The sequence below is a fragment of the Gossypium hirsutum genome, chromosome D02 (genome assembly GCF_007990345.1).
Source record: "Gossypium hirsutum isolate 1008001.06 chromosome D02, Gossypium_hirsutum_v2.1, whole genome shotgun sequence".
NCBI classification, from domain to species: domain Eukaryota; kingdom Viridiplantae; phylum Streptophyta; class Magnoliopsida; order Malvales; family Malvaceae; genus Gossypium; species Gossypium hirsutum.
Genome location: NC_053438.1, coordinates 71,297,274 through 71,309,407, shown reverse-complemented (window position 1 = coordinate 71,309,407; position 12,134 = coordinate 71,297,274). Strand labels below are relative to the sequence as shown.

At 30.7% G+C, this 12,134-nt stretch overlaps 1 protein-coding gene across 1 annotated transcript; it reads left to right on the top strand.

Moving 5' to 3' along the window:
• Positions 1-6,580: 6,580 nt before the first annotated feature.
• On the top strand, positions 6,581-10,955 carry LOC107908644 (translation initiation factor IF3-1, mitochondrial). Its single transcript, XM_016835875.2, has 8 exons — positions 6,581-6,934; positions 7,456-7,549; positions 7,782-7,852; positions 7,987-8,085; positions 8,319-8,372; positions 9,254-9,322; positions 9,524-9,598; positions 9,684-10,955. The coding sequence occupies exons 1-8, from the start codon at positions 6,737-6,739 to the stop codon at positions 10,686-10,688; spliced, it is 1,665 nt and encodes a 554-aa protein (XP_016691364.2). The 5' UTR covers positions 6,581-6,736; the 3' UTR covers positions 10,689-10,955.
• Positions 10,956-12,134: the final 1,179 nt, after the last annotated feature.

Below are 12,134 nucleotides of genomic sequence, written 5' to 3'. Positions count from 1 at the left end.
TTTTTTTAGAATTATTTATATTATATTATTTAAATATTTAATAATTTTATATATATTTTATTTATTGAAAGTTTTTATATAGTCATTTTAACATTATTTTAATATAAATATTAAAATAGTATTATATATCTAGTATAAATTTATTTTTTTAATGCGTTCTAAATTACATAATTTATAAAAATAACATAACATAAAGTATTATAAACTTAAAAATGGTCTAGGTCGGGCTAGGCTTGGGCCTTGAAAGTTCAAGTCCGAGTTCAACTCATATTTTAAACGATTTTTTTTTGTTCAAGCCTATTTTTTAAGCATAATATTTTTGTCCGAACCCTCTGAAATTTCAAGGCCTTCAGGCTTAGGTGGATAACCCGACCATGAACAGGTTTATCTATAGCCCCTCCCAACCATTAAATAAGAGTACAATATATTTCAGTGCACTCAAATTCATATACTCCTACACTCATAACAAAATTGATACCAACAGATTGATAGAAAAAAGTTTTTATTGTTTATTTTTTTTGTGTTTTTGAGTTAGTAAATGCGAGAAATTTAGAGGAAAGGGCAAATGAAAAGCATTCAGTAGCATTTCTTGTGGGTGAAGATAAAGCCACGTTCATGATGTATATTCATTGCATTTGATTAAAAGAATAAAGTATATTTACATTTCAAAGTACAAAAGAAATTTCAAACTTGGAAACAAATAACCATATTGTCATTTCACTTTCATTTCTTGTACTTTGTCTTGTTGGCAGGTAAATTGTCATGTTTTTTATTGAATTTGTAGAACTTTGTAATGGTTTGTGGTGTTAAAATAGCGGTTTCGATCTAATCTGATTTGATTATAAAAATTAATAATTCAAAATCTGAGATCATTTAGCTTTTATTTATTGTATTTGTGTCGTGCTGGTAGGTAAATTGTCAAGAAATTTGTGGAGTTTTGTTATTGATTTATTTACCTCTTCTAAGTTTTGCTGATATAACTTGTTAAACGTGGATTATAATGATTTAAAGATTTGATTACGAAGAAGTTAACCACTTAAATTTGTTTACTCTGAACTTGAATTGATTTGAACGGGAATTTAACTCAAATCCAATGATCCAATTTTGAAACAGTCTAAAACGAAAATGATCCTAACATGAAGTACCGTTGATGATTAAATTTGTAATGATTTGAACCTCAAATTAGAATGACCCGAAGCTATAATGACCTAGACCTTATACGACATGAACTCAAGAACTAACACAATCCTAAAAAAGGACTTTAAAATTTATACACTCGAATTGACCTAATCAAAATTAACCCAACTGAAAATCAACTTCACTAGTTACGAGAGATTCAAGTTTAAGGATTAGTTGCACGAGTTAATATAATTCGCATAAAAAGCATTTCGATATACCCATTTTTAAATTATTTCATGCAAGTCATTTTTAAAGACTAACCTTCAAAAAGTTTGAAATTCGGCAACAATGCTAACTCTTAGAACTTTGATATCGCTTTGCGTACATTATATATGGATTGTCATTAATATTATTTTTATCTTAAATTCCAAATTCCATTATGTATGAATTGAGGCTCGATTAAGAAAAATCATATTTGAGCTCGAGCCCTACTTGCTAAGGTTGCCAAAATAACTTGTTTATTATTTGAAAAATGAATTTTTTTTATTTAATTTTAATTTTAAAATCACATAAATATCAATATAAACTTTTTATATTTTTTATTGTCTTCAAATAACAAAACGGGCTAAATCGATTCAAGATAAAAAATATATATAAGTTAAAGTTGCTCGATCTATGAATATCTCTAATGAGTTCTCTCAATAACTATTATAATTTGACTGTAAATTTATTCTAATTATAATACTAAAAGATAAGCTAGATAAATTCCTTTTAATTTAGCCAATAAGTGGTTGAGTGTAATGATAAGGCACATTACACTCTTAAAGGGAGAATTCAGATTGAATATTAGAGACAACATTATTAAAAGGAGCCATTACGAATCGGATCATGTATTAATTTAACTTATGGACTGTAGTATAGTGGGAATATTGTTAAAAATAAGAAAGCAATATATTTTTTATTTATAAATGTTTCTATCAAATTTATATTTATATTATAGTTGTAATTAAAGCTGATTTGATGATTCATCACATTTGGAAAAGACCTTCCCCGAATGTGTCACATTCCAATTATTACAAATTATTAATATATGTTGAAAATAATATTACATAATTATTTTATTGCTTATTTTGAATTTATATAACATAATTGTATTGTGAATTGCATGGAGAGGAAAAAATTGGGAGAGTGATAGAGACTTGGATAAAAGGAAAAAAAAAAAGAGAAGAGATTTGTCCCTTCACCTAACATGTAAAATAAAATTAAAATTAAATACATTAAAAAGGACGGTCCAATCTATTTGATTGGATGTGTTTCTAATTTTGTTCAATGTCTATCTAGCTGTTTGCTAAGTATCGTAATTTATTAGAAAATGGATTTCCTTTTTTTTTTTTACTTTACTCAATTTACCTAAAATCAATAATTGTGGATGCTAAATATGTCAATGTTATTTATTTTGATTCTTAATGCTTAGTTCATTTTTGGTATCGAAAAATTTATTTTTGTTAGGTCGGTTGAATTAGTTGGACTAGAAATTGATCAAGATACTAGTTTGAAATAAACGATTGGATGGTTGACTTGCGAATTAATTATGCTAGATGTTGAATTAATTTTCTCTATTTTAATATTTTTATTTTTAATAATTTGTTCAATTGAACCAAACAAACAGGTTGGGCCAGAGAGTTGAATTTTGAATTGATTTTCTCTATTTTTATTTTTAAATAATTTATTCAATTGAATCAAATAACTTGTTAGATCAAGAATCGGTGGTCTAGCTGGTTCGACTATCGATTCGGTTTTAAAAACCTTGGTGCAAATGCTTTTATACTATGAGTGTGAAAAACAGTGAAAGAATGTAATATTAATTTTTGAGAAGTTTAATTTTTTTTAAAGTTAGGGTTTAATAAAAAAAATTCAAACATCTAGGGTTAAATGAGATTTTTTTAATTTTACGGTGTATGATTAAAATTTATAATTTTTTTAGAAGATTAATGAGAAATTTTGATAATTTTAAAGGATTTAATTTAAAATTTAAAATTTTTGTAGGGCTTAATTAGAAGTTTCAAAAATTTAAAAATCTAATTAAAAATATTCAAAAAAATTAAAAGGCTTATGATAATTTTTCAAACTTTCGAGTAGCGACGGCCCTCTGGCTTTTATTCTGTTCTACCACTAGAGAAGGGAAAAAAAAGTGAAAATTTTTATTTGATTCGAATATTTAAATTTAAGAAGATTAATTTATTTGGAATTTGTGGTTTTCTCTTTTAATAATATTATTTCGGGATTTGAAGCTTGAATTTATGTTTTTGCATTGAGTGTATAATGTTTTTAAAGCTAAACTTTCGTCGATTTGATTAATTCAATTAAAAATTATTAAAAATTCATAAAAATAAGAACTCGATTTAACCAGGTTGATACCATTGTTCGAATCGATATCCAATCTAACTGACCGATCCGATTCGATTCAAAGTCATTAACCTTACCGCTACATTCAACCCCTATGTTAATGTTAAGTATTCGTAAGCTTCAATATTTTTTCATAAAATATTAAAATTATTAAAATAATGTAAATTTTTAAATAAAATTAAAAAATAAAATGATTTTTGAATAAATTTTTACCAAATAAAATTTAAATTCAGTGGCGGAGCTAAGGGGCGTTGGCAAGGTCCTTTATAATTTATCAAATTTTAGATTAGTAATGGTAAAATTGTACTTTGACCCTCCTGAAAATAATAAAAATTTGATTAAATCTTTTAAAAACTATAAAGATGTAAACTATTAAAACGATGAAATTAAATTTATTCTATCGTAAAAGCATATAATTTAATTCCGATCCTCCAAAAATTTTCTAGCTCCACTACTGTCTAAAGTCTAAACAAGTGGCACACAAATTTTGGATAATTGTACCCCGAAAATAAATAAGATTGGATAATGATATGAAATTATGAAGTGAGGAAAAAATAAAACAAAAAAATGAAAGCCCAACAGCTTGGAATTTAATTCAGGCTCTCAATTCGATTGGGGTCCTACATAGAGCCCAACTTGTTCTTTCCTTCATAAATGCAAAATAGTACAAATAGATATGAATAATATAACTACTCAATGTTGTGGTCAAGGATTTCATTAAATAGTAAGGTTGATATATGGGTAAATTTTTTATATAGTAAATGTTAATTCTACTATAATTTGAATTTATTTGATTAATTTTAATAATATATGGACTAATTTGATCAAATCTCTATATTATAGGGACCTTCTAGGTTCTTTAATCCAAATATATATACACATTATTGAAGGGGATGGAGGTTGACTCTGGAATAAGTTTTCGAAGTGCCGTCTATCTAAGGCTAATAAACACCTCAATGAATCAGTATTATCATTACTCAAGGTTTTGTCTCTCAATTCTGTGAAGAGCTCTCACAAGCAAGCGCCATCCCTAAAATGAAAAATTACTTCTTTAAACTCCAATAAATTATAAAATTTTAAGTTAATATATGGTAAAATAATAGTGTAGCCCCTCCAAATGCTAAATTTTCAACAATAAATAGCTTTTCCCCTATCCACAAGTGTCCCTTATATGTTGTAGGAGAAAGACTCAAACTCGACCAAGAATAATTGCTCGTATTTCCTTGGTATGTGGGCGTACACCACATACGGTTCATTTCGACCATGCATTTTCACTCTATTGAATCCGTCACTTTTTCAAGTAATGTTAAACACTCTAATTCTTCACAAAATTGAAAAATAAGCCACAATAAAAAACAGTATCACCTCTTGAGAGTTTGGCCGACTTCTTATATATGGTCAATGTTGCGGAGGGTAGCAAGTCATTATTAAAACCAGATGCCAAATCTTACAAACCTTACGATAAGAAGATATATCCCATGAATGAAGGGTCCATATATAATCAAAGATATATATATAAAATAATATTCTGAAACATGCAGAAAAGATCATGCAGTCATGTTCATTGAGGCCTTATCTCAAACACTAGAAAACAGATAGGGACAATTCAGATAATGTTAAATCATAACATTGGACGATGTCATGTCTCTTAAAACAATATTGTGCTTAGTTTATGTTATGCAACATTTATGCCATATTGGACCTTCTTTTTTTATATTTGATATGGAAGATCGAAAAAACATAATATAATTTTAGAATTTGTAATTGAATTTTAGCTCAATTGGTATAGTTAAGAGGATGTGAGTTCGAGTGTGCTAAAGCGCATTATCTTTTTATTTAAAGGTCAGGGAGGGACTATAGATATTTGATTTTAAAAGATTTTAAGTTCGAGTTTAGTTCAATCTATTCGAATAATATATTTCTTTGTTTAAAAAATAACAAACCTATATCTAATTTTATTTATATAAATATCAATTATTATGTTTTTAAACAATAAAGCGAATCAGGTTTAGTCAAGCCAAGAATAAAAAATCTAATCCTAAGTCCCTCCCAAAAGTGGGTCGAATTAGTATTATGTGCTCGGATTAGGAAGATGTTAAACATTTAAGTTCACTCAAACCCGTAACTTTTGAAAATTTGCATCATCAATGATGACACTAAGCAAGAGGCGGTGGCTTGTCTCCCAAAATGGTAAATTTGCCTTGTAGTCTTTTTAAAATTTAAAAAATTACAAGTTAGTATAATAGTAAATTTGTACTTTGGCTCTAAAAAATCTTATGATTGAACTCTGCCCCCTAAATCAATTTTCTGACTTTGCCCCTAACACTAATCTAATATCTAATTGGCAAAACTAAGGATGACGATGGGGTGGGGCGAGGGTAAATATTGCTAAATTCACCATTGCTCCCCAATTGGCACATTCCGCTTCACCACTCATCCAATTACATTATGGATGCATAATATTGAAATCACTATCATTTTTATGGATGTTAGATACATTCATCCCTGCCCCGCCCCGTTCCGTTTTAATTTAATTTGTGCTATTTATCTTTAATCTTTTCAATAATTTTTAAAGTCAAGTAAATATTTAAATATAATTATTCAAAAAAAATTAAACATAAAAAATATTTTTTTTCTATATTGCGTTCTTGCATTTTTACCCTTTTAATAATTTATATATATAATGACAAAATGGTAATTTTATACAGTGAACTGGATTAGGGTGGGGGCAAGTAATTATCATAACCGTTCCATACCCATTATCTAAAAGAAAAAACCTGCCTCGCCTTGCCTTGCATCCAATTTTCAAAATAGAAAATTTTGCTTCATCGGGCGGTTCGGATTTTGGGCAAAACATATTAAAATACCAATATTTATATTATAATTAAATTTAAATAAAATTTCATTATATGGTTTATAGGGACTTGGGCCGTAAAATACATTCAAGCCCATAAAAAAGATTAAAATAAAACCCAAAATGGCTGTGAACCGGGTCGAAACTTGAAGCCCAATGCTTTCGAGGCTCATTGAAATTGCATGGTTGAAATCACTTTTTATTCTGTGAAGCTATCGTCGTGTTGAGAAAAACCCACAGAATCTAGGGTTTTTGTTTTTCTTTTTGGAGGTTCATTTTTGCTCTCTCTCTATCGAAAACGCGAAGCATTGCTCCCAAAAGAATGCCATTTTTTTGGGTACATTAAAACTAAGAAACATGGCGTTTTGGCGTAGAATCAATCAGTCTAAGCTTCAACTTATATCGAATCAATACAGGAGATTTTACTTTCAAGCTCCCTTTACTTCCTCTCTTCATCAAACGAGGATCCGTGTTTTGGAGAAACCTGTTTGCAGTATTGAAGATAAGCCCTCGTATTTTTACAGCAATGTTAGATCTTTTGCTGCCCCAGTTCAGGTAACTTCGCAAAAATTATATTAACTTTTAGTTAATTTAGTGTTTTAAAGCCCTTGAATCTAGATGTCATTGTTTGTTTTTGACGATTTTTATTGGGTTAATTGCACCGGACGTGATTAGATTACAGGTCAAATTCTAAATTAGTCGTAAAATTCAAAATGTTCCAGTAGCTTAATGTATTGTTTCACTCCGGTCATCCTGTACATTTTAAAATTTAAGAGTTTTTATTAATCCAATATATTGCTTAAAAAGGAATTTATATCAAATTCAAGCTGCTATTTAACGCCAAAGCTGACGTCTGAGTGATATATTAGCTTGAGGATTAAATTTGAATGTTTTGAAGTTTTGGGATCAATTCAGAATTTGGCTCTTAGTTTTGGGATGTCTGGTGCAATTAACCTTTTTTTATTTGATTGATAACTTAAAAGGGTATTTTGATTCTGATATTTTGTAATTAGTTTTTTTGAATTTAGAGTGTTAAGGGTGAGGGGTTAATTTGATGACGTGTTTGATTATTTCAGGCTATTAAGAACAAGAAGGCTGAGGCAGGCAAGGAAAAGCTGCGTTTAAATAAGCAAATCACTGCTAGTGTTGTAAGATTGGTGACGGAAGACGGTACGTGACAGTTGACGCATTGTTTTATATTGTTGAGTAAAATAAAGGGTCTTCTCCATATGCCTGTATTAAGCTTATAGCAATGTGAACTTACAATTAGGTTAGGATTTAGGATTAGATACGCTTGAAACCGAAGTGAAGACGAGATAGAAGAATGGAATTGAATTGTCTTAAATGATTTTATAATAGCCATTTTCTGTTATAATTCAGGTTATGATTTATGAAATTGTAGGTCAGCATTCCGTCGTCTCAATTCAAGAAGCATTGCAACAGGCAAGGAAGAAAGGTCTCGATCTTGTCGAGGTAAAAAATGCATTAATTTTAGGTGCTTTTCCGTTTGGTATCTGACCATTCTCTCCACTCCTTTTATTTCATAATGCTATGTGAGAGTTTTTTGTCTTGTTTGGTATCTAATAGAAGTTCTATTATTTTTGTAGGTTCAGAAAATGGTTAACCCGCCTGTTTGTAGGCTGATGGACTATAATAAGGAAATGTACCGACGACGTCAAAAGGAAAAGGAAATTGCTAAAAACAAGGTAACTTGTGTGATTCAAGTTTATTTAGCTCAAGATGAAATAGCAAATTTGTTTTCGTTTTTGTCTATGCATTTAGCAACCATCATAATTGATTATTTGTTTTTCTGTTAATGAACCTACCATCATAATTCATGGCAAGTAATTTTGTGATTTTGTCTTTGCATGGACCTGCTTGTTTTCTAGACAGTGTTAGCTATACTTTTTTTTTAAAAAATAATTTTATTTGTCTGTAGGCAGGGGAGACAATAAAGAAAGGAGTGTGCAAAATTCGATTCACTGGGAAAATAGTAAGTTCTTTTTCTTGTTGTTCATTGAATAGTCATACATCTGGAAACCTTGTTGTGAAACATCAATCAACGATATTGCTAAAGATATTAGAAACCAAAATACGTTTTAATGCCGACCAACATAGTGACTGTTGGCAAGAGCATTTGATTAAATTGTTTAGGTCAAATTCTGCTATTATCCCTTGTGTTATGCTTAAGTCGCAGATTTAGTCATCTAATTTGGTCACTTTGGTACTTATACCTCGTATTTTCAAATTTTGGTCCTGATCCAAATGGTAGTCGTTAAATTCTGCTACTTCCAAAATCTTATGCAACACACATATTATCATATGTGTAATACAATGTTAGCTTGTTATGTCCACATAGATTTAACACTTACTATTTGAGTCAAGACTAAAATTTAACATTTCGAAAAGTATAGTGACTGAAATGATCAAATTGGAGAGGGGGATTAAATCCACAACATACGCATAGTACGAGATGAATGGAGATTTAACTGCTACAGTTTTGGTTGGGATTGAAATTTCAAAATTCAAAAAGCACAGGATTAAAATTGATAGAATTAAACCCCCAGCTCTTGGTCTAGAAGCACTGGTGTTCACTCCAATAACCTACGTCATGGGTGTAGATAATAGGGGCATTCTTGTTTTTGGTGTAATTTGACCAATTTTTTATGTATTCAGTATTTATCCATGGGTTTTCTGAACTGTTGATGCCTGATACATGAATTGAAGCTGTTTTTTAATCTTCAACTGAAATCTTCAACAAATATAGATTTTCTATAAAAGTTTTTGAAAGTTTGAACCATACATATCCATCAGATGTTAATTGTGCAAAGCTGAAGCAGAGATGGGAACCATGACGAATTTGTTCTTCTGCAGGCAGAAAATGACCTAAAGTTGAAAGCAGAAAATGTTATTCGATTAATGGAACGAGGTTACCGAGTAAAGGTACTTCTATTTCTTTATAAAGGACTAATGATTTAAGTACAGTGATATAGATTCTTATTATTTTATAATGTGTTTTAATGGTGCATAACTAGGCCGAGTTGGGTAGTGATTAAGCTTTATAGCCACTTTTATCTTTGTGGTGCTGTTATGGTTTGGAACTCTGATGAATATTAACGGGTGCACTTCGTTGTTCTCCAATAGTGTATGGCCATGGGGCAGGGTAAGGAGCACGAAGTCGAGGATCTGGGAGGAATTTTGTCTCGTCTCACTAACTTGGTATCTCTCATTCCTACACTTTATTTTTCTTAGTGTATCATCACATGGACTTTTGATTCTGAACATTTTATTATTAATTATTCAGATTGAAGATGTATGTGTTGTGGAAAGTGGGCCAAAGGTGGAGAAAACAAATGCTTATGTGATAGTCAAGCATGTCAAATTTGGCCCGACGAAGAAAGGTGGTGGAAAAAAATCAAAGGTCGAAACTTCTACCGAATCAGCTACTGACAACCAAAGTCCCGTGCTGCCTAATGATGAATCTACTGAATCTGGCTCAGAGTCTGAAGATACTATGCTTTCAGATGAAGATGAGCTGCCTATGTCTTCACCGATGCAAATGCGGGATGAATCTACTGGATCAAATACTTCTCAATCCTGTCGTCCAGATACATCCCCTGAGATCCACAACAGATACAAAAGGAGTGAACCGAGGAATCCGTCCAATCCTCAATTCCCGTATCCACGACGGGAACAACCTAATATGGGCCAGAGTACAAGAGAGTCAGTCAGGTCAGAACCCTGGTTCCAAAATCCACCACGGCAACCACCTCAAAATATGGGCCAGGATACAAGAGAGTCAGTCAGGTCAGAACCCTGGTTCCATAATCCACCACGGCAACCACCTCAAAATATGGGCCAGAATACAAGAGAGTCAGTCAGGTCAGAACCCTGGTTCCAATATCCACCACGGCAACCACCACAAAATATGGGCCAGAATACGAGAGAGACAGTTAGGTCAGCACCCCAGTTCCCATATCAACGACGGCAACCACCCCAAAACATGAATGCTACATCCTCGGTGCAACACACGAAGCAAGTTGAGAACGAATCTTCAAAGTCTCCCTCTAATAACTCGCTGAGCTTTGGGATATTTAGCGGTTCGAAAGCAAATTCATCTGGCAAGCAAGCACCGGATGCACCCATGAGCAACGAGGGAAACAGGTATGCATCCTTGCGAAATCGTGGCATGAATGGAAATGGAGCAAATCAGAATTCTCGTGGCTCACAATTTGATGGTGACCGAAAGCCGGACAGCAATATGGCTGGACAAGACAGGTACGGTAGTACTTCAAATAGAAAGCCATAGTCAAACTAAGCTTGTAGGAGATAATGCCATACCATTTTTGTTGTTGTTGCCTCAAATAGCAAATGGCAAATGCAGTTTTGCTGGAGAAAAGAGAAGATCTTATTTATTTATTATTATTATTAGAGAAATTGATGTTTTATTGTATCAGCATTGATATGCATATGCATCTCACCATTGTATTTGGATGATATGGTGAATTTGAGAAGAAAATACGTTTCTTTTGTTACTTGTTCTGTGATAATAAGAGGAAACAAACAATTTGGAGTATCTATCTATATATAGTGGGTGAATATTTGAGGTTAAAACATGACATAAGTCCCTGTACTTCTATTTTATATCAGCAATGATATGCATGCATCTCTTCACCATTGTATTTGTATGATATGGTGAAGTGAAGAAAATACACTTTGGAGGTCTGAGATTGGACCAAGTTAGTCCTTCTATCATTAAATTGATCAATTTAGTCCTTATATTATTGAAAATAATCAAATAAGTTCAAAGTGTAACGGAGTTAACATTTACAAAAGTTATTTCAATTTTAAATAAAAGATTTCATTTATAATTTTATAAATATTAACTCTCGTAAATAAAAAATGATATTTTGAAAAAATAAAGGGTAAATGTTAATTTTATTCTATTTTGATTTTTTTTGGACTTTTTAATAGTATAATTTATTTAATAATAGAGAGACGAATTTGATGAGGTGTTTATAATAGAGGGATTTAAAGTGTAGCAACCTTTCTTTGTTACTTGTTTTGTAGTAATAAGAGGAAACAAACAATTTGGCTTCACATTTGGTTGGGTATGGGTGAATATTTTATACGCACATGTGGATATTAAATTTCATGTTCGGTCAAATGAACAATAATATGAATTTTTATCTGAATATAAATTTTACTCTTGAAATCCGGGGATCAAAATGTGAAATTTGATATAAATTCGATATAAGTCTTAAATTTTAAACTCAAACCTTAAATTCGATATAAACCTTGAATCTGAAGGTTAAATTGTAACAGAGTTAATATTTGTTGTTTAAAAAATATCATTTAAACCCTAAATTTAAAGGCTAAATTTTGTTAACATTCATAATTATTTCGACAGACTTAACATAATTTATTGTTTAATAGAGCTAATATTTTGAAAGCTTTTTGAGGTTATGTAAATAAAATATTTTGTTTAGGGTTGAATTGGAAATGAAAAAAAATTCCATGTCATTTTTTAAACAATAAATGCTTTCTCTATTACAATTTGGTTTTATGTGATTTTCTTAAGAGTACATATATAAAATTGATCCATTTAATAATAGATGGATTAATTTGATTTAGTCCTTATAATAGAGAGACTTGACAAGTATTTTCATATACGAGGTAAATATCTCTTGAGTAAATCACACTCAATGTCACTAAATTATTAGTAAGTTTACGTTTTGATCACTTAACTTCAAAA